Below are 24,115 nucleotides of genomic sequence, written 5' to 3'. Positions count from 1 at the left end.
CAGCTCCCTGGGAACATGGTGTAAGTCCTTGGGCCCCCATCACCTATAGAGGAGACTTAGATGGAGTTCTTAGCAGCCCTGGCCATGATGACTACTTGGAGAATGTACCAAGGAGATAGCCTTTCTCTCCCTCTGCCTCTGACTCTCCGTCATTCAATTACATATTAATTACACTATATCAAAAGTATTTAAAATATGCATTATCTAAATAAATCATTTAAAAGGTAGAGACTGACACATGAAAATTAAAATCGAGACCCAGCTTTTTGTTGTCTCCTGGAAAACCATTAAAATATAAAGACACACAGAGGAAATTTGAGGCCATTTTGGTCAAAGAACAACAACTTGCTTTGGCATAGGAGAAATAAAGAAGTCTGTTGTACAACATGGTGGCAATATTTAATCACAATATATTCTACTATGGCAAATAACAAAGAGATCAGATTTTAAGTGTCCTCATCATTAAAAACAGGTATGTGATGTAATGGATGTGACAATTGATTAGATTTATTCGTTACCAGTGCAAGAATATCTTTAAACATCATTTTATGTGCTGTATGTTCAATTCTGTCAACATAAAATGAGTAAGTATGTATTTAAAAGGTCAACATGAAGGCATAGATTGATTAAACATAAGTATTCAGTCTACTATAACACCTTTACAATGATATCTGGAAACTTATTATTCACTTCAGACTAATTAGTGTGTAAATAAGAAAAATCACAAGTGAAGCAGCAGCCAGTCCTCCAAGAAGACATTACAATGAATCTACTAAAGTACCTAACATCAAACTACATAAGAAAAAATAGAGCATCAAACTACATAAGAAAAAATGTACAGAACTCCAAGGAGAAATACATCCACCACTGGTAATCAGAATAAATAAATGCAATAGTATACATGCTTAATCAGTGGCTTTTAGTAGTTAGCAATATGCAATCATACAGAAATATCAATTAACAGTGGATGGAGAAAATAAATAAGGTCACCCCAAGCATTGGCAAGTCACAAATAAGTAAACACATGAAAAGTTAGACAGTTAATCCATCTACTCTATCAACACTTCCTACAGAATCAGAATTTAACCACAATCTCTAACAATATTTTCCCATTATTTTAATAATTTACCATAAACTAGCACTTGAGAAACATGAACCAGGACATACCGTCAGAGCCAGCATTGTGGCAAAGCTGGTAAAAATTTTGTCTGCAACACCAGCACTAGCATCCCATATGGGCACCAGTTCGAGACCTGCCTGCTCCACTTCTGATTAGCGCCCTGCTAATGTGCCTGAGAAAGAAGCAGAAGATGGCCCCACTGCCTGGGCCCCTGCATTCACATGGGAGACTGGGAAGAAGCTCCTGACTTCTGCCTCTGACCTGACTCAACTCTGGCCATTGCAGGCATTTGAGGAATGAACCAGCAGATGGAACATCTATTTCTCTCCCTTTGTCTCTCCCTTTCTGTCTATAACTCTTTCAAATAAGTAAGTCTTGAACAAAGAAAAAGAAAGGTGGGGCTGGCAGGGTGGCGCAGTGGGTTAATGGCCTAGCCTAAAGTGCTGGCATCCCTAATGAGTGTCGGTTCGAGCCACAGCTGCTATGCTTCCTGTCCAGTTCTCTGCTATGGCCTGGGAAAGCAGTAGAAGATGGCCCAAGTTCTTGAGCCCCTGCTCCCATGTGGGAGACTCGGAAGAAGCTCCTAGCTCCTGGCTTGGGATCAGCACAGCTCCAGGGGTTGCAGCCATCTGGGGCATGAACCATCAGATGGAAGACCTCGTTCTCTCTCTTTCTCTGCCTCTTCTCTCTCTGTGTAAGTCTAACTTTCAAATAAATAAATAAATATTTTAAAAAAAGAAAGGTATTGCCAACAATGTAAAAAAAATTAATTTCATATTATTCAAGCCACATGTAGTGAAAGCACTAAATGAACTGGCAGAATCACACCCTCAGACTGTGGTATGCATGGATGAAACTGAGGCAAAAGAAAAAAAGGAGGGGGGAAGGGATGTGGCATAGAGGGCTAAGCACTGTCTGCAGTGCTAGCATCACATGTGGCCTTTGGTTCAAGTCCTGGATGCTACACTTCTGTTCCAGCTCCCTGCTAATGTGCCTGGGAAATCAGTACAAGATGGCCCATCTCAACCACATTTTTTTTTTTTTACACTGGGGTGTCAGGTAGGCATTCTTTATTTCCCTGTTATCCTGTTATATGTAATGTTCTCAGATACAAAATAAGTCTTTTAAAGAGTGACAGAATTTTCTTGTGGAAAAATATTAATAATAACATTTTACCTGAAGCTGAATGAAATGTGACATAGGTTAAATACTTAGTAGTACCATGAACTTCGGAGGGCAGTTGGCTTTTGGCAACGTGGAAGATCTAGACATTTAGAGACTTTTTTTTTTTGCCAGGCTTAATGCTTCCCATGAACATGGTTTATCCCCCTCAATCTAATGGAAAAATTTAATCCCAATTTTAGAAATTAAGAAGTGGGACCTCCTAAGTGGTGACTAAGACAAATCCATTCACGTGATGAATGGGGTAATGGGGTCATCTCCCAGAGGCTCTGTTCTGTTAGACACCTTGTATTGGCCTCTCCTGCTCGCCCTTTATTTGGCCATGTGGTCTCTGTGCTACCCCAGGCCTTTGTCACAAGACCATCACCAGAGGTTGCCTTGGAACTTTGGAGAAAAACCACGAGGCAAATACTATTTCTAATAACTTACCCAGTCTATGATACTGGGTTATTATCAACAGAAAAAGAGACTCGGGTTCCCAGGAAGAACTGCACTGACCGGCTGGTTACCAACATGAAACCCTGTTTCCAACTCAGAAGAATCAGGTCACCCCGGGGCAGAAAGGTGGCTCAGAGGACCCCCAGGTCACAGCCCCCCCCCCCCACACACACACAAAGGCCAGATGGAAAGTCTGGAGTCTAAGGACCTTCCTCGCACAGAGGACCCACAGATCACAGCCCCCCACCACACACACAAAGGCCAGATGGAAAGTCTGGAGTCTACGGACCCCCCTGGCACAGAGGGCCCCCAGATCACAGCCCCCCACACACACACAAAGGCCATATGGAAAGTCTGGAGTCTAAGGACCCACCTGGCACAGAGGACCCCCAGATCACAGCCCCCCCACACACACACACACAAAGGCCAAGTGTAAAGTCTGGAGTCCAAGGACACTCTGGCACAGAGGACCTACAGATAACAGCCCCCCACACACACACTCACAGCCCCCCCCCATATACACACACACAAAGGCCATATGGAAAGTCTGCAGTCTCTCTGAGGGCCCTCCTAGCACAGAGGACCCCCAGATAACAGCCTCCCACACACACACTCACGGTCCTCCCCCCCCCCCCATATACACACACACAAAGGCCAAATGTAAAGTCTGGAGTCTAAGGACACTCCTGGCACAGAGGACCTACAGATAACAGCCCCCCCCCCACACACACACACACTCACAGCCCCCCCACACACACATACACACACAAAGGCCAAGTGTAAAGTCTGGAGTCTAAGGACCTTCCTGGCACAGAGGACCCCAGATCACAGCCCCCCCCGACACACACACACAAAGGCCATATGGAAAGTCTGGAGTCTAAGGACCCCCCTGGCACAGAGGACCCCCAGATCACAGCCCCCCCCCCACACACACACAAAGGCCAAGTGTAAAGTCTGGAATCTAAGGACACTCCTGGCACAGAGGACCTACAGATAACAGCCCCCCACACACACACTCACAGTCCCCCCCCCATATACACACACACAAAGGCCATATGGAAAGTCTGCAGTCTCTCTGAGGGCCCTCCTAGCACAGACCCCCAGATAACAGCCTCCCTCCCACACACACACTCACAGTCCCCCCCCCACATACACACACAAAGGCCAAGTGTAAAGTCTGGAGTCTAAGGACACTCCTGGCACAGAGGACCCCCAGATCACAGTCCCCCCACACAACACACACACAAAGGCCATATGCAAAGTCTGGAGTCTGAGGACCCTCCTGTCCTCGCCACACATTTGGGGAAGATGCAGGACTTGAGGACTGAGCCAAAGCCACGGACTGCAGAGATGGGAGGAGACGCCCAGGGCCCAGCTGCTGGCCCAGAGGGAACTGGGACCACACTCACCATTTTCCAGCTGTGAGGCGTCTGGTCGTCCTGAGAACTCGGTAATGATCCTAACGATCGAAGCTCACAGGCAAAGCGGAGCCACCTGGAGCCACCACCAGAAACAGCGCTGGGAAGCGGAGAATGGCGGCGCGCAGAAGGAAGACGCATGCGCAGTACTCCCCTGGCAATGCTGGTGGGATCGTTCACACAGCCAGTGAGCATGCGCGACGAAAGAGAAGACGCAGCCAATCAGAGTCGCCTGTGTCAGAAGGGCGCTGTATGGGGATTGTGCCGTCTTGGGAAACTAAGGGGGTGTGGCTTGAGAGCACAGCTGCCGCTGACTTGGATTCTTCGGACGGATACTCCCAACAGTAGGTGGCGCTGTCACCTCCTGATGAGATAGCTCCTTCCTCCGTTTTCTCTGATCCTGCTAGGGTCTGTGACTTCTTAAGGTGAGTTACACTTGCCAAATATTTACTGGATTCTGGGTCTTTCCTTTATATATCTTTTCAGGGAGTTTAAGATTTTTTAATATTGACTTGAAGACTACTCGATTCATCATTCTTTGTCCTGTTTCTCTTACATTCATTTCCTACTCTATATTTTGTCCCTTAAAATTGTTTTCTATTTGTTTCTTGGTGGTGCGTGGTAACACCCCTGAAGACATGTATTGCTGTTGTATCCAGTAATCGTGCTTAATTCTTTTTCAATAAAAATTTTATTTATTTAATTATTTGAAGGGTAGAGCTATAGACAGGCAGAGACATCCCCTGCTGCACTCCCCAGATGGCCACAATGGCTGGAGTTGCTCCAATCCAAAGCCAGGAACCAGGAGTTTCTTCCAGGTCTCCCACACAGTAGCCATCTTCTGCTTTCCCAGGCCATGGCAGAGAGCTGCACTGGAAGTGAAGCAGTGCCCATATGGGCTGTCTGCACTGCAGGCGGCGGCTTTACCTGCTACACCACAGCATCAGCCCCGATGCTTAATTCTCTTATCAGCTTGTTTTTAATTTGATTGTATCTGATTGTCTCTATAATAGTGTCATATTTTAAAGATTTATTTATCTGAAAAGCTGAGTTACACACAGACAGAAGGAGAGGCAGAGAGAGAGAGAGAGAGAGAGAGAGAGAGAGAGAGAGGTATTCCATCCACTGGTTCACTCCCCAATTGGCTGAACTGCCAGAGCTGCACTGATCCAAATCCAGGATCCAGGAGCTTCTTCCAGGGCTCCCACATGGGTGCAGGGGCCCACGGACTTGGGCCATCTTCTGCTGCTTTCCCAGGCCATAGCAGAGAGCTGGATTGAAAGTGGAGCAGCCAGGACTCAAACCAGTGCCCATATGGGGTGTCTGCACTGCAGGCAGTGGCTTTACCTGCTATGCCTCAGCACCAGCCCCAATAGCGTCATTCTTGTATAGAAATTTAGTTGCGGCCAGCACCATGGCTCACTAGGCTAATCCTCCACCTGCGGCGCCGGCACCCGGGGTTCTAGTCCCAGTTAGGGCACTGGATTCTATTCCCAGTTGCTCCTCTTCCAGGTCAGCTCTCTGCTGTGGCCCGGGAAGGCAGTGGAGGATGGCCCGAGTCCTTGGGCCTTGCACTCACATGGGAGACCAGGGGAAGCACCTGGCTCCTGGCTTTGGATAAGCACGCTGCGCCGGCCGCAGCAGCCATTGCAGAGTGAACCAACAGTAAAAGGAAGACCTTTCTCTCTGTCTCTCTCTCTCTCTCACTGTCCACTCTGCCTGTCAAAAAAAAAAAAAAAGAAATTTAGTTGCTTGGGGGACAGCACTGTGGCATAGTGGGTAAAGCCACTGCCTGCAATGCTGGCACCCCATATGGGTGCCAGTTCGAGTCCCAGTTGCTCCACTCCCAATATAGCTCTCTCCTATGACCTAGGAAAGCAGTAGAAGATGGTCCAAGTCCTTGAGCCCCTGCACAGGTGGGAGACCTGGAAGAAGCTCCTGGCTCCCAGCTTCAGATCTGTGCAGCTCCAGCCATTGTGGCTCTTTGGGGAGTGAATCAGCAGATATACGATCGATCTCTGTCTCCCTTTCTGCCTCTGCTTCTCTGTAACTCTGCCTTTCAAATAAAATAACTCTTAAAAAATGTCACTTAAAAATTGAGCCTTGTACCTAATTTATCTGTTTCTTGTTTAGTTTCCTTTATTACAACTTCAAAACAATATTAAGGAGAGATAGTGAGAGGAGGCAGCCTTGTCTAGGTGTGTGGGATCCCAATAAGCATCTTTAAATGTTCTGTGTTTATTACACTGTTTGTTATAGATCTATTGTAGACTATTTTAACCATAATAGGAGAATAGCTACTTTTGTTTTTTAACATTTATTTATTTATTTATTTGAAAGCGGTACATAAAGAGAGAAAGATTGATTTTCCATCTTCTAGTTCACTCCCCCAAATGACTGTAGCAACATGGACTGTGACAGGCTGAAGCTAGTAGCCAAGAGCTTCTACGTCTCCCAAGTGGGTGCAGGGGACCAAATTCTTGGCTCATTCTCTGCTGCTTTCCCAAGTGCGTTAGCTGGAGCTGGATCAGAAGCAGAGCAGCTGCATCCTTATGGGATGGCAGCACTGCAGACAACTGCTTAATCTGCTGTGCCACATTGGTGGCCCTAAGAATTGTTCTTTTTTTCTCTTCTGCTAACAGTTTTTTTTTTGTTGTTGTTGTTGTTGGATGCTTAATTTTATTAAATACATTGTAACATTTAATCCAGATGATCATGTGATTTTCTTGTGTTTTTCACCCATATGATTTATTTTGGAATGCTAATGACTTTGGCATTTTGTGGTATATTTTGCTTGATACATATCTATTATGTTTTCATATTTGGTTAAATAAAATGTTTTTCTCAAAATATGTCTATCTGCCTTTATAAAAAGTGATATTTTATTCTACCTTTTTATTTCATGTTGATATGACCATATCCTCTATGGAATGATGGTTTTAGAAAAGAATTTCAAATTTAGTTCCTACTCATTGCCACTGTGGGTAAATCTGGGAGGTTGAGAATTTTTTCTCCCTCAATTATTCAGAATGTTCTGTAAGCCTGGGTATGAAACTGGACTCTTTTTCATAAATCTTGCCTTTAAATATTGCATAAAATGCTCTTACTATCTTGACACCAATCCATGCCTTTTCTTATGTATCTCAGACAACACCACAAGGGCCTTCTGTGTCCTCATCCACTGTTGTACATCAAGTGCCCCCACTTTCTGTGACAGTTTGATTATCTGTTCATTTACTGAAGTACATAATGATTTCATACAAGTGAGAGCTATTATAAATAAAATTGTCACATGCATTTTCTTGCTGGATGGTACATGAGTATGTTTTCACACGAACTGAGGAACTTTATAGGGACATCTTTTTAAAAAAGATTTTATTTATGTATTTTAAAGGCAGAGTTACATAGAAGGAAAGAGAGAGAGATCTTCCTTCTGCTGGTTCACTCTCTGAATGGCTAGGACTTGGACAGGCCAAAGCCAGGAGCCAGGAGTTTCTTCCAGGTCTACTACATGGATGCAGGGGCCCAAGAATGTGTAACATCTTCTGCTGTTTTCCCAGGCACATTAGTAAGGAGGTGGATTAGAAATGGAACTTCCAGGATTCCTAACCAGCACCCATATGAGATGCCAGCGTTCTATGCAATGAATTAACCTGCTGTGCAACAGTGCTGGCCCAAGGGACAACATTCTTTTACAGATTTATTTGAAAGGAGAATTACAGTGAAAGACAGAGATCTCCCATCACTGGTTCACTCACCAAATGGCTGCAACAGATAGGTCTAGGCCAGGCTGAAGCCAGGAACCAGAAGCTTCTTCTGGGTCACCCATATGAGTAACAGGGGCCCAAGAACTTGGGCCATTTTCCTTTGCTTTCCCCAGGCAATGAGCAGGGAGCTAGAACAAAAGTGGTGTAGCCACAACAAAAGCCTCTGCTCATATAGGATGCTGGCATCACTTGTGGTGGCTTAACCCACTGCACCACAAAGCCAAACCCAAAAGGACATCTTTGCTGTGTTGCAAGGTGATACTGTTGGATGTTTTACAATATCATCACCAGATGTCTTGTAAATTGCCATTATGTGTTCTGACTGATAATGAATGATATTTTCCTTTTTTTTTTTTGACAGGCAGAGTGGATAGTGAGAGAGAGAGAGACAGAGATAAAGGTCTTCCTTTTTGCCATTGGTTCACCCTCCAATGGCTGCTGCAGCCGGCACATCTCACTGATCCGAAGCCAGGAGCCAGGTGCTTCTCCTGGTCTCCCATGCGGGTGCAGGGCCCAAGCACTTGGGCCATCCTCCACTGCACTCCCAGGCCATAGCAGAGAGCTGGCCTGGAAGAGGGGCCACCGGGATAGAATCCAGCACCCCAACTGGAACTAGAACCCAGTGTGCCGGCACCGCAAGGTGGAGGATTAGCCTGTTAAGCCACGGCACCGGCCGAATGATATTTTCTAATATTCCATCTTCACAAACTTTTGGCACTACCATGTTTATTTGCTCCTTATAACCATTTTAAAATTGTTTCATGTATTTGTCTCATTGCTGTTTTAATTTGCATTTTAATTCACAATTCACTCTTTTATCTCATAATTTTCTAATGTTCAGTATATTCTGTGTGCCTATTTTGGATCTGTGTGTATTCAATGTAAAGGTTATTCTTTATTAATTTGGTGTTTTAAATTGGAGAATTTATTGCCTTATTGCTGAGTTTTACAAGCCCTTAATAAACTTTGCATTCAATTCCTGTAAGCAAATATTTTAAAATATTATGTCCTAGTGTGAGATCTAGCTTCCATTTTTTCAATGGTATTTTTGAGAAAGCATTTTTTATTTAACAGACATCACATGACATTTTTATGGATAATACATTCAGTGTGTTACATAATAGAATTTTTCTCATGTGTTTTCTACTGGGTTTAACATTTTTTTCCACTACACATAGGAGTCTCTACATCAGGCTGAATGAGTTTATATGTTATGCACAAGACAATTGTCTTTTTTTTATTCACATGGTCATCCATTTGCACCATATCCATTTATTGGAAAGACTACATATTCCAATATTCTATAGGGAATGACTCTGTTCCTTTGGCTAAGATCAGTTAAGCATAAGTATTTATGTCTTTCCATTTATCCACATGTCTAATCTTTGTCTAGCATCATGTAGGTTCACAGAAAGCCATGAAATCAAGAAATGTAGATTCCTCGAGGTTTCTCTACACTTTTCAGTATTGTCTAGACTTCTAAAGTTTGGACAAATGTTTGTCATTTTCTCCAGAATAGCCTGATATTATTTTTTATTAGATTGCAATGAATCTGTTGGTCCAAGTAGGAAGAAGAGATATCTTAACAATATTCTGTCTTTCAATCATTAAGAAAGCATCTATTCCATTTATTTTTGTTTTCTTTATTTTCTTTTATAGGTTTTCATAATTTTGGAATACATAGTTGCATACATGGCCCTGAATTTACAGTTCACTTCTTATTATTTACTTCATTGTCATCCTTGTTTCTTTCTCTTTCTCTTTCTCTTTCTATAGATATAGATGACATATCCCCTTTTTTCTCTTTTTTGTTATTGTTAATGCTATTATTTTTCTTTTACACTCTATTTTTCCTTCCTGGTATTTATAATAGTAGTTTACTTTGTGTGTGAACATTTTGCTTAATTTCCCCCATCAGTTCTCATCATGATTTGGATTATGGACTCTATTTCTGCTTGAGTATCTAAAATGATATTATTATTTCAATTTAAATGATTTAGTGAAAGGACATAGAGTGAGAGCCCATGGCTACCAGTTAAACAAATCCTCTTATTGTCCTTCACTGTGCCTTAGAGCTAATAGAGGGTATAATAATATGCCTTTCTTGCCTGCCATGTGTTGCCTACAGTTACCTGGCTTGAAACATTCACCTCATCCTTAGTTACTCCTGAATTACTCTGAAGTAGACTAAAGATTACATCAGGTTTGAAATAACTGTCTGCTTCATGTAAACTTGTCAAGAGTGATTGCTTTGGGAGGCCGGTGCTGTGGTACAGCAGGTTAATGCCCTGGACTGAAGTGCTGGCATCCCATATGGGTGCCAGTTCAAGACTCAGCTGCTCCACTTCCAATCCAGCCCTCTGCTATGGCCTGGGAAAGTAGTAGAAGATGGTCCAAGTCCCACTCCTATGTGGGAGACCCTGAAGAAACTCCTGGATCCTGGCTTCAGATAAGCACAGCTCCAGCCTTTGTGGCCAACTGAGGAGTAAACCATCAGATGGGAGACTTCTCTATCTCTCTCTCTCTCTCTACCTCTCCTCTCTCTGTGTAACTCTGACTTTCAAATAAATAAATAAATCTTAAAAAATAGTGATTGCTTTTTTTCATGGATATGGAAGTGAACATGTTAAAGTCACACAAAATTTCAGTTTAAATGCATATTCAGTCTCTTTTCAGATTTTAAAAAACAAAACCTAATATTGCACACAAATGACATGACTATGAGAAATGAATGGTCTGAAATAAGGAAACATAAACCTTATTATTGTGTGGCACAATTTTGCAAAACAGTCATCCATGTGTGCTGGGTATTGAAATGTAGAAGGATTATTGGAATAGAGTTGTTTATTGTTGGATCTGAGGAAGCAGTGGTGTGTGTTTAGAAGACGAGCTGCTAGCAGAACACTGTATATGTGAATTTTGACAGTGTGGATGTGTTTGAGTGTATTATTGAGGTTGAACACTTGATTTAGGAGTCTTCTTGAAAATATACAGTAAAGCACTTTCATATTTGATCTAATGATGTGAAGTATTATATACATTTTGACAAAATGTCCAAGTTTCTTGGAAGAAAAGGGTAAATGTTAGAACGCAGCAGGTTAAGCCATCATGTGGGATGCCTGCAGCCTTATCAGAGTGCCAGATCATATCCATCTATTCTGCTTCTGATCCAGTCCTTGGTAATGCACTCTGAAAGGCCACAGTTGATGAATTGTCTGAGCTCCTACTACCCCTATAGAAGACCTGGGTGGAACTTTAGGCTCCTTCTTTGGTCTGGCCCAATCCTGGTTATGTTTGGTTATTTACACATTGAACTAGTGAGTGGGAGATTTCAACCTGGTCCTACATCTGTACCTCTCTGCCTTTTAAATTAAAAAAGAACATTTTATTGTGCTGTAACATAATTTTGAAATCAATTAATATGAGGATTCTTCAAAAAGTCCATGAAGTGCATATTGAGAAAGGACTGTCCATGACATAAATTATATATATATATATATACACATATCTACATATATATAATATTTTTAAAAGAGAAAGAGAGACAAATATCCCAATTGCTTGTTCACTTCCCAAACACCACAACAGCAGGGTTAAGCCTGGCTAAAAAAGAACTTGAATCATCACCTATTGCTTCCAAGGGTGCACATGGTCAGGAATCTGACATTGGTATCTGAGACAAGATTTGAATTGAGGCATTTTGTTATGGGATGCAAATTTCCAAAATGATGTATTAAATACTAGATTAAATTCTTTCCTTTAAACTTCTATTTCATTTATGTTTTTCATGGGGGTTTTTATGTGCCATCATAATTCTTTTTGTAGCCTCTAATACATACAAGTTTAGATTAAATCTCATAGTGCAAATCTAAAATGAGTTTTTCAACATTTTCTTCATAGAGATACCAAAAGAAATTGAAGCAACTGAATAGTGCATGAGAATGCCAAGATAACATATAATCAAAGGAGAGGATCATGGCTAGGTTGAGTGTTTTGCTGTGCCAACATTGTTGTTGCCAAAGACACTTGGAAAAAATTGTTGGATTACTTTAAAGAGCCAAGAACTTCGAGATGTCAAAGACACTTGAAAAAATGATCGTTCCCAAAGATAACCATGGCTTTTCTTTTGCTTAAAGTAAGAAACACATAAGAACATTTGAACAGAATTATTTATTTAGAAATAACTTATCTTTTAAGATTTGCTAATAAAGAAAGAGACCCAGGGACAAATCATTGGTGATTATTTTAAATCAAAATATGAAATATGAGGAAATGTCAATTGACTAGAATTCAGCTACAATCCTGGACTGCTCTCTCTGAGGCAGATGCCTGGTGTGGAAGGGAGACTTATTAATGGTGATGTCTTGCTCTCCATTACTGAGTATGTAATTTAAAGGCACACAACCTAGGGTGAAGCACAGAGCCAGAAAAATTTATAAATCTAACAAAGGAATTTTCTCTCTCACACAATCCAACCTGGACACATATTCCTAGTCTGGTGATTCCTCTCTTCCTTGCTTAGAGAAATTGGCTGCTCTGTTGAAAGCCAAAGATGAAGTATATGGTAAATACCAGCTGGAATTAGGAATTAAGAGACTCAATAAGGAAGCTATACCAAGGATATACCCTAAATGGTATCCAAAGAAAACCCAAGGAATAAGAACAATCGGGAAACTTTAGGGTGCTCTACCTGAAGACAATGTCACTGCTCACCAACCCTCCCATCAACTGGCTTCAGCTGAGAGAGGTCCAGCAGCACCCTGGAGAATCTCCTCACCTTTTTGGAGAGGCTGAAGGACCACCTCAGACAATATGCAGAGAAGGCATCTGAGGTCCAGGAAAGTGCAGTGACTTTTTTAAAAGATTTATTTATTTATTTATTTTAAAGGCAGAGTAACAGAGGTAGAGATCTTCCATATGCTGATCACTCTCTAAATGGCTGCAATAATCAAGGCTACAGCAGCCTGAAGCCAGCAATCTGGAACTAATCTAGGTCTCCTACATGGGTGCCCTGGATCCAAGTATTTGGGGCAGATTCCGTTGATTCAGACACATTAGTAGGGCGCTGGAAGAGAAGTGGAACAGCCAAGACTACCAAGTACTTCAATATGGGATGCTGGAGTAGTAAGTGATGGCTTTATCCATTGCACCACAACACTGGCCACAATGTTTATATGTATTTTGTATCTCAGAGTATGCCACACATCTGGAAAAAGCCTCAATGATTGATGATAACCCTACTCAGGTGAGGTGCTCTTTAGTGTTTAACAACTGAAGTATGACTGAAGAAAAAGAAGGCAAAAAGATACAGAGGAATGCTGCCCTGTTACCTGTGGCCCCCATTCTATTGGAGATAACAGAGACAGAAGAGATGCTATGGGTGAGTGACCATGGCCTCCACCAAAGGATCACAAGTAAGGCTACTCATCAATTTGAAAGATAGTCAGGTGCTTATTGCAAACAAGGGCAGTGGGAACTGAAATATTTGAGCTGTCCCCAGAGAGATGAGGAATCAGGTAGGACTGATACATGCCAACTTCTTTTGAATGAAAAGACATGTGACAGGGCCTTGGGACTCTCCAGTTGGCTCCAGACCACTAGATTCTTACCCTCTCTGAGGATCCCATGTAAATTTAGTGGGAAGTAAAGGTAAAGTTATGCTCAATACTGGTGCCATGTCAGCAGTGTTAAATACCCAAAAGGAATATCTCTGTGATAAAACATATAATAAAAAGACTATCAGGAAAGTGAGAGGCTAACAGGCTTCTGGAGCTCTTCACCTGGGAAATAAGGGTAAAAACATGAATGCCATCCCTTCTGCATACACCAGAATCTCCTTCTCTCTTTAAGAAAGAGACATTATCTAAGTTAGGGGACTCAAGAAACTGGAACTAGGATAGCATTGAGATTCAAGTCCCTAAAACTTAAGGGTTTCAGCTCATGACTGTATTGCAAAAATATTGGTGCCTGAACAGGAAGAGATTCCTCCAAGAGTCCTGAGCAGAATTAACTTGGAAGTATGAGCACAGGGCTGAGTGTGATGAGTAGCCAACTCCATTCCAGTAAGAGTAGAATTTAAAAAGATGGACCGGGGCCAATGCTGTGGTGTAGCCATTAAAACTGCCTCCTGCAGTGCTGGAATCCTATATGGGCGCTGGTTGAGTCCCACCTGTTCCACTTCCAAACCAGCTCTCTGCTACAACCTGGGAAAGCAGTAGATGTACCCATGTGGGGACCTGGAAGAAGCTCCTGGCTCCAGATTGGCCCAGCCACAGCCATTGTGGCCACTAGGGGAGTGAACCAGCAGATGGAAGACTTCTCTCTCTCTCTGCCTTTCTGTAATTCTGCCTTTCAAATAAATAATAAATCACTAAAAAATAAAATAAAATAAAATAAAATAAAATAAAAATACAGGGGAGGCTTTTAGCATAGTGGTTAATATGCTGCTTGGGGTGCCTACAACCTATATGGGAGTGACTGGGTTCAATTTCCAGCTTTGTTTCTAATTCCAGATCCCTGGGAGGCAGCAGATAATAGCTCATTTAGGTGCTTGCCATTCATATGGGAAAATAAAATGGGTTCCCAGATCCTAGCTTTGCAATAGCCAAGACTGCACTATTGTATGGATTTGGAGAGTAAATCAACAGATGGAAGATCTATCACAAATAAAAATTTCAAAGGCTTTTTTAAATTCAGGAACTGCACTGGCATTGCAGTACAGTGGGTTAAACTGCCACCTGCAAGACTAGATCTCATTTAGGAGTGCTAGTTCAAGTCCCAGCTGCTCTACCTCTGATCCAGCTTCCTGCTAGTGTGCCTGGGAAAGCAGTGGTAGATGGCCCAAGTACTTGAATCCTTGAGCCCATGTTGAGAGACCAAGACTGAATTCCTTACTGTTGGGTTTGGCCTGGAACAACCCCAAATGATCATGGCAAATTGAGGGTGAAGTGAAACAAAGGATGGAAGATCTCTTTCTTTCTCTGTCATTCTCTGTCTCAAATAAATAAAAAAAATCTTAAAAAAAATCCAGAAATTCAAGAATAAAGATCTATCCAAGAACTTAGGAATTTCAGTAATATGGTCCTGACATACATCCTATCGTTCCTAATTCCTACACTTTTTTGGCAAGTCTACCCAAGGATAGTGAGTTCTATACAATTTATTCATCCTGTTACATTCTGAATCCCAAAGGAAATTTGCTTTAGAATGGGAGGACCTAGACTCCCACCAGAAGCAATAGTACTGCTGGAGTGTCTTACTCAAAGGGTTTGACAACTACAAAGAAATCCTAGGTTGTGCTTTAAGAGAAGTAAATTACACAGAACTGGGGCCAACACTGTGGCATAATGGGTAAAGTCACTGCCTGCAGTGCCAGCATCTGTTCTAGTCCCAGCCCCTCCACTTCTGATCCAGCTCTCTGCTATGGCCTGGGGAAGCAGTAGAAGATGGCCCAGGTTCTTGGGCCCCTGCACCCATGTGGGAGCCCTGGAAGAAGCTCTCGGCTTCCAGCTTCAAATCAGCACAGTTCTAGCCATTGCAGCCAATTGGGAGTGAACCAGCAGATGGAAGACTCTCTCTCTCTCTCTTTCTCTCCCCCTCTCTCTCCCCCCTCCCTTCCCCAATACCTCACCCTCTCCCTCCCTCTCCCCCTCTCCCTCTCTTACTCTTTTTATCCTTCTCCCTCTCCTTCTCTCTCTGTGTAACTCTTTCAAATAAATAAATAAATCTTAAAAAATACAAAGAACCACATTTCAGCATGTAGATAATATCCTGAAAGCCATTAAAACTAAGGAAATCTCTGATGACAACATTGCAATCATGTTTGGTTTCCTGAATTAAGTGCAAATTCATCACCAAAGTAAGTAATGAAAAAGATACCTTTTTTATATATATTCTTATATATGTCTTATATATATCTTATATATGTCTCATATGTTGTTGCTCTCTTTTTTTCCTATTCTTATTTTTAGTTTGTCCTGTATATACTTCTTTTTAAAGATTTTATTTATTTGAGAGGTAGAGTTACAGATAGTGAGAGGGACAGACAGAGAGAAAGGTCTTCCATCTGCTGGTTCACTCCTCAAATGGCCACAATGGCAGGCACTGAGCCGATCCAAAACCAGGAGCCAGGAGATTCTTCTGGGTCTCTCACGCAGGTGCAGGGGCCCAAGTGCTTGGGCCAAATTCTACTGCTTTCCAAGGCCATAGCAGAGAGCTGGATCAGAAGTGGAGCAACTGGGACTAGAACCTGTGTCCATATGGGATGCCAGCACCACAAGTGGAGGATTAACCTTCTGTGCCTCAGTGCCAGTTTCTGTCCTGTATATACATTTAAAAATAGGTAGGAGAAAATAAAGAAAAAGATAGGTAGGAGGCACCCATTAATATGACTTGAAGTGGGCATGATGGATGATAGACTACAGCAGTAGCATACCTCTTCAGGGATTCAAAACTGAAGACATCATGTGCATGCTCAGAACAGATCTATGTCTTAGCATCTCCAATGTTATGATGATTCATCTTTTAATGTTGCCACTTTAGCATCTTTCAGGCAGAAACTACAAAATAGGTGAATAAAAATAGTGAAGAAATCCTGACTGTTATGTAAGTGAATTGAGTGCAGATTAAAAAAAAAAAAACTTGATGATTATCAGTTTGGTTTGGAGGCATTACACTCTGCCTCCAATGCAGTGTTCCTCAATGGAGAAGCTATTGAATAAGTGGGAGAATTCTTCCTGGCACATGTAACAGACAGTCCCCACCAGGAGATGTCCAAATCCCTCAAACCTGTTAATGTATATGGCAAAACAGAGTGCAGGGCCTGGCGCTGTGGCACAGTGAGTAAACAGTTTGACCTGAAGCACTAGCATCCCATATGGGCGCCGGTTCAAGACCTGGCTGCTCCACCTTTTTTTTTTTTAACTTTTATTTAGTAAATATAAATTTCCAAACTACACTTTATAGATCACAATGGGATCCCCCCATAATTTCCCTCCCACTCGCACCCCACCCATCTCCTGCTCCCTCTCCCATTCCATTCACATAAGGATTCATTTTCAATTATCTTTATATACAGAAGATTGATTCAGTATATACTAAGTAAAGATTTCATCAGTTTGCACTCACACAGAAACACAAAGTGTAAAATACTGTTTCAGTAGAAGTTATAGCATTACTTCACATTGGACAACACATTAAGGACAGATCCCACATGAGAAGTAAGTACACAGTGACTCCTGTTGTTGACTTAACAATTTGACACTCTTGTTTATGGTGTCAGTAATCTCCCTAACTCTAGACACGAGTTGCCAAGGCTATGAAAGCCTTTTGAGTTTACTGACTTCTATCTTATTCCAACAGGGTCATAGTCAAAGTTTAAGTTCTCTCTTCCCTTCAGAGAAAGGTACCTCTTTCTTTGGTGGCCCCATTCTTTCCACTGGGATCTCACTCGCAGAGATCTTTCATTTAGGTCTTCTACTTTTTTTTGACAGAGTGTCTTGGCTTTCCATGCCTAAAATACTCTCATGGGCTCTTCAGCCAGATCCGAATGCCTTAAGGGCTGATTCTGAGGCCAGAGTGCTGTTTAGGACATCTGCCATTTTATGAGTCTACTGTGCATCCTGCTTCCCATGTTGGATCCTTCTCTACCTTTTTGATTCTATCAGTTAGTATTAGAAGACACTAGTGTTGTTTGTGTGATCCCTTTGACTCTTAGACCTATCAGAGTGATAAATTGTGAACTGAAATTCATCAAATTTCCTTTGGGTAAATTCCAAGTAGTGGGATGGCTGGGTTGTATGGTAGGGTTATATTCAAGTTTCTGAGGAATCTCCAGACTGACTTCCATAGTGGCTTAACCAGTTTGCATTCGCACCAACAGTGGGTTAATGTCCCTTTCTCCCCACATCCTCTCCAGCATCTATTGTTGGTAGATTTCTGAATGTGAGCCATTCTAACCAGGGTGAGGTGAAACCTCATTGTGGTTTTGATTTGCATTTCCCTGATTGCTAGTGATCTTGAACATTTTTTCATGTGTCTGTTGGCCACTTAGATTTCCTCTTTCTAAAAATGTCTATTGAGGTCCTTGGCCCATCTCTTTAGTGGATTGTTTGTTTTGATGTTGTGGAGTTTCTTGATTTCTTTGTAGATTCTGGTTCTCAACCCTTTATCTGCAGCATAGTTTGCAAATATTTTTCCCATTCTGTTGGTTGCCTCTTCACTTTCCTGACTGTTTCTTTTGAAGTACAGAAACTTCTCAATTTGATGCAATCCCAAATGTTAATTTTGGTTTTGACTGCCTGTGCTTCTGGGGTATTTTCCAAGAAGTCTTTGCCTGTACCTATATCTTGCAGGGTTTCTCCAATGCTCTCTAATATTTGATGGTTTCAGGTCGTAGATTTAAGTCTTTATTCCATAGTGAGTGTATTTTCTGTGTAAGGTGAAAGGTAGGGATCTTGCTTCAAGCTTCTGCATGTGGAAATCCAATTTTCCCAGCACCATTTATTGAATACACTGTCCTTACTCCAGGGATTAGTTTTGGATCTTTGGTCAAATATAAGTTGGCTGTAGATGTTTGGATTGATTTCTGGTGTTTGTATTCTGTTCCATTGGTCTATCCATCTGTTTCTGTACCAGCACAATGTTGATTTGATAAAAACTACCCTGTAGTATGTCCTGAAATCTGGTATTGTGGTGCCTTCAGCTTTGTTATTGTTGTACAAGATTACTTTGGCTAGTCGAGGTCTTCTGTGTCTCCATATGAATTTCAGCATCATTTTTTCCAGATCTGAGAAGAAGGTCTTCGGGATCTTGATGGGTATTGCATTGAATGTATAAATTGCTTTTGGGAGAATAGACATTTTGATGATATTGATTCTTCCAATCCATGAGCATGGAAGATTTCTCCATTTTTTCGTATCCTGTTCTATTTCTTTCTGTAAGGTTTTGTAATTTTCATCGTAGAGATCTTTAATGTCCTTGGTTAAGTTTATTCCAAGGTACTAGATTGTTTTTGTAGCTATTGTGAATGGGATTGATCTTAGAAGTTCTTCCTCAGCCGTGGCATTGCCTGTGTATACAAAGGCTGTTGATTTTTGTGCATTGATTTTATATCCTGCTACTTTGCCAAACTCTTCGATGAGTTCCAATAGTCTCTTAGTAGAGTTCTTTGGGTCCCCTAAATAAAGAATCATATCATCTGCAAAGAGGGATAGTTTGAGTTGTTCCTCCCCAATTTGTATCCCTTTAATTTCTTTTTCTTGCCTAATAGCTCTGGCTAGAACGTTGAGAACTATATTGAATAGCAGTGGTGAGAGTGGGCATCCCTGTCTGGTACCAGATCTCAGTGGAAATGCTTCCAACTTTTCCCCATTCAATAGGATGCTGGCCGTGGGTTTTTCATATATTGCTTTGATTGTATTAAGGAATGTTCCTTCCACACACAGCTTGCTTAGAGTTTTCATCATGAAAGCCTGTTGTATTTTATCAAATGCTTTCTCTGCGTCTATTGAGAGAATCATATGGTTTTTCTTCTGCAGTCTGTTAATGTAGTGTATTACGTTGATTGTTCGAGAATGTTGTACCATGCCTGCATACCAGGGATAAATCCCACTTGGTCTGGGTGGATGATCTTTCTGATGTGTTGTTGCATTCTATTGGCCAGATTTAATTGAGTATTTTTGCATCTATGTTCATCAGGGATATTGGTCTGTAATTCTCTTTCTTTTTTTTTTTAACTTTTATTTAATGAATAGAAATTTCCAAAGTATAGCCCATGGGTTACAATGGCTTCCCCCCTCCCATAACTTCCCTCCCGCCCGCAATCCTCCCCCTTCCCGCTCCCTTTCCCCTTCCATTCATGTAAAGATTCATTTTCAATTCTCTTTGTATACAGAAGATCAGTTTAGTATATATTAGGTAAAGATTTCAACATTTTGCCCATATAGCAACACAAAGTGAAAAAACTACCATTGGATTACTAATTATAGCATTAAATAGCAATGTACAGCACATTAAAGACAGAGATCCTACATATTTTTTTTTTCAAATTAATTAATTTTCTATGCCATTTCCATTTTAACACCAGGTTGTTTTTTTTTTTCATTTCCAATTCCCTTTATATACAGAAGATCACTTCAGTATATAATTAGTAAAGACCTCATCAGTTTGTGCCCACACAGAAACGCAAAGTATAAAAATACTGTTTCAGTACTAGTTATAGCATCACTTGGCTTTAGACGACACATTAGGGACAGATCCCACATGGGGTGTAAGTACACAGTGACTCCTGTTGCTGATTTAACAATTTGACACTCCTGTTCATGGCGTCAGTAATCTCCCTAGGCTCTAGTCATGAGTTGCCAGGGCTATGGAAGCCTTTAGAGTTCGCTGACTTCGATCTTATTCCGATAGGGTCATAGTCAAAGTGGAAGTTCTCTCCTCCCTTCGGAGAAGGGTACCTCCTTCTTTGATGGCCCCGTTCTTTCCACTGGGATCTCACTCACAGAGATCATTCATTTAGGTCTTTTTTTTTTTCCATGATATCTTGGCTTTCCATGCCTGCTATACTCTCATGGGCTCTTCAGCCAGATCTGAATGCCTTGAGGGCTGATTCTGAGGCCGGAGTGTTGTTTAGGACATCTGCCATCCTATGAGTCTGCTGTGTATCCCACTTCCCATGTTGGATCTTTCTCTCCCTTTTTGATTCTATCAGTTAGTATTAGCAGATACTTGTCTTGTTTGTGTGATCTCTTTGACTCTTAGACCTATCAGAACTATCAATTGTGAGCTGAAATTGATCACTTGGACTAGTGCGATGGCATTGGTACATGCCATCTTGATGGGATTGTGTTGGAATCCCCTGGCACATTTCTAACTCCACCATTTGCGGCCAGTCCGATTGAGCATGTTCCAAATTGTTCGTCTCCTCCCTCTCTTTTTCCACTCTTAGATTTAACAGGGATCACTTTTCAGTTAAAATTTAAACACCTAAGAATAATTGTGTGTTAATTACTGAGTTCAACCAATAGTACTAGAACCACAACAACAACAACAAATACTAAAAAGGATAAAGTATTACATTGTACATCTAAAGTCAGGACAGGAGCTGATCAGTTCATTGTTGCTTATAGTGTCCATTTCACTTAACAGGTTTCCCCTTTGGCGCTCAGTTGTCACCGATCAGGGAATACAAATGGTATTTTTCTCTTTGGGACTGGCTTAATTCACTCAGCATGATGTTTTCCAGATTGCTCCATCTTGTTGCAAATGACTGGGTTTCGTTGTTTCTTACTGCTGTATAGTATTCTATGGAGTACATGTCCCATAATTTCTTTATCCAGTCTACTGTTGATGGGCATTTGGGTTGGTTCCAGGTCTTAGCTATTGTGAATTGAGCTGCAATAAACATTAATGTGCAGATGGCTTTTTTATTTGCCAAATTAATTTCCTTTGGGTAAATTCCAAGGAGTGGAATGGCTGGGTTGTATGGTAGGGTTATGTTCAGGTTTCTGAGGAATCTCCAGACTGACTTCCATAGTGGCTTAACCAGTTTGCATTCCCACCAACAGTGTGTTAGTGTCCCTTTTTCCCCACATCCTCTCCAGCATTTGTTGTTGGTCGATTTCTGAATGTGAGCCATTCTCACCGGGGTGAGATGGAACCTCATTGTGGTTTTGATTTGCATTTCTCTGATTGCTAGTGATTTTGAACATTTTTTCATGTGTCTGTTGGCCATTTGGATTTCCTCTTTCGAAAAATGTCTGTTGAGGTCCTTGGCCCATCTCTTAAGTGGGTTGTTTGTTTTGTTGTTGTGGATTTTCTTGATTTCTTTGTAGATTCTGGTTATCAATCCTTTATCTGTAGTATAGTTTGCAAATATTTTTTCCCATTCTGTTGGTTGCCTCTTCACTTTCCTGACTGTTTCTTTTGAAGTACAGAAACTTCTCAATCTGATGCAATCCCAAATGTTAATTTTGGTTTTGACTGCCTGTGCTGTTGGAGTATTTTCCAGGAAGTCTTTGCCTGTGCCTATATCTTGCAGGGTTTCTCCAATGCTCTCTAATAATTTGATGGTTTCGGGTCGTAGATTTAAGTCTTTAATCCATGTTGAGTGAATTTTTGTGTAAGGTGATAGGTATGGGTCTTGCTTCAAGCTTCTGCACGTGGAAATCCAATTTTCCCAGCACCATTTATTGAATAGACTGTCCTTATTCCAGGGATTAGATTTGGATCTTTGGTCAAATATAAGTTGGCTGTAGATGTTTGGATTGATTTCTGGTGTTTCTATTCTGTTCCATTGGTCTATCCATCTGTTTCTGTACCAGTACCATGCTGTTTTGATAACAACTGCCCTGTATTATGTCCTAAAATCAGGTATTGTGATGCCTCCGGCTTTGTTTTTGTTGTACAGGATTGCTTTGGCTATTCGAGGTCTTCTGTGTCTCCATATGAATTTCAGCATCATTTTTTCCAGATCTGAGAAGAAGGTCTTCGGGATCTTGATGGGTATTGCATTGAATGTATAAATTGCTTTTGGGAGAATAGACATTTTGATGATATTGATTCTTCCAATCCATGAGCATGGAAGATTTCTCCATTTTTTCGTATCCTGTTCTATTTCTTTCTGTAAGGTTTTGTAATTTTCATCGTAGAGATCTTTAATGTCCTTGGTTAAGTTTATTCCAAGGTACTAGATTGTTTTTGTAGCTATTGTGAATGGGATTGATCTTAGAAGTTCTTCCTCAGCCGTGGCATTGCCTGTGTATACAAAGGCTGTTGATTTTTGTGCATTGATTTTATATCCTGCTACTTTGCCAAACTCTTCGATGAGTTCCAATAGTCTCTTAGTAGAGTTCTTTGGGTCCCCTAAATAAAGAATCATATCATCTGCAAAGAGGGATAGTTTGAGTTGTTCCTCCCCAATTTGTATCCCTTTAATTTCTTTTTCTTGCCTAATAGCTCTGGCTAGAACGTTGAGAACTATATTGAATAGCAGTGGTGAGAGTGGGCATCCCTGTCTGGTACCAGATCTCAGTGGAAATGCTTCCAACTTTTCCCCATTCAATAGGATGCTGGCCGTGGGTTTTTCATATATTGCTTTGATTGTATTAAGGAATGTTCCTTCCACACACAGCTTGCTTAGAGTTTTCATCATGAAAGCCTGTTGTATTTTATCAAATGCTTTCTCTGCGTCTATTGAGAGAATCATATGGTTTTTCTTCTGCAGTCTGTTAATGTAGTGTATTACGTTGATTGTTCGAGAATGTTGTACCATGCCTGCATACCAGGGATAAATCCCACTTGGTCTGGGTGGATGATCTTTCTGATGTGTTGTTGCATTCTATTGGCCAGATTTAATTGAGTATTTTTGCATCTATGTTCATCAGGGATATTGGTCTGTAATTCTCTTTCTTTTTTTTTTAACTTTTATTTAATGAATAGAAATTTCCAAAGTATAGCCCATGGGTTACAATGGCTTCCCCCCTCCCATAACTTCCCTCCCGCCCGCAATCCTCCCCCTTCCCGCTCCCTTTCCCCTTCCATTCATGTAAAGATTCATTTTCAATTCTCTTTGTATACAGAAGATCAGTTTAGTATATATTAGGTAAAGATTTCAACATTTTGCCCATATAGCAACACAAAGTGAAAAAACTACCATTGGATTACTAATTATAGCATTAAATAGCAATGTACAGCACATTAAAGACAGAGATCCTACATAATTTTTTTTTCAAATTAATTAATTTTCTATGCCATTTCCATTTTAACACCAGGTTGTTTTTTTTTTCATTTCCAATTCCCTTTATATACAGAAGATCACTTCAGTATATAATTAGTAAAGACCTCATCAGTTTGTGCCCACACAGAAACGCAAAGTATAAAAATACTGTTTCAGTACTAGTTATAGCATCACTTGGCTTTAGACGACACATTAGGGACAGATCCCACATGGGGTGTAAGTACACAGTGACTCCTGTTGCTGATTTAACAATTTGACACTCCTGTTCATGGCGTCAGTAATCTCCCTAGGCTCTAGTCATGAGTTGCCAGGGCTATGGAAGCCTTTAGAGTTCGCTGACTTCGATCTTATTCCGATAGGGTCATAGTCAAAGTGGAAGTTCTCTCCTCCCTTCGGAGAAGGGTACCTCCTTCTTTGATGGCCCCGTTCTTTCCACTGGGATCTCACTCAC

At 41.3% G+C, this 24,115-nt stretch overlaps 1 protein-coding gene across 1 annotated transcript in view; it reads right to left on the bottom strand.

The window, feature by feature from the left end:
* LOC133754785 (zinc finger protein 37A-like) overlaps positions 1–4,353 on the bottom strand; it is a 35,120-nt gene extending 30,767 nt beyond the window's left edge. Inside the window, exon 1 of the mRNA XM_062185189.1 lies at positions 4,150–4,353. Within this exon, the coding sequence (XP_062041173.1) occupies positions 4,150–4,353 (204 nt within the window). The remainder of the gene's footprint in view (positions 1–4,149) is intronic.
* Positions 4,354–24,115: the final 19,762 nt, after the last annotated feature.

Source organism: Lepus europaeus, unplaced genomic scaffold (assembly GCF_033115175.1).
Source record: "Lepus europaeus isolate LE1 unplaced genomic scaffold, mLepTim1.pri SCAFFOLD_29, whole genome shotgun sequence".
NCBI lineage: Eukaryota > Metazoa > Chordata > Mammalia > Lagomorpha > Leporidae > Lepus > Lepus europaeus.
Note: the sequence above shows the minus strand (reverse complement) of the source record. Positions and strands in the feature narration are given on the sequence as shown.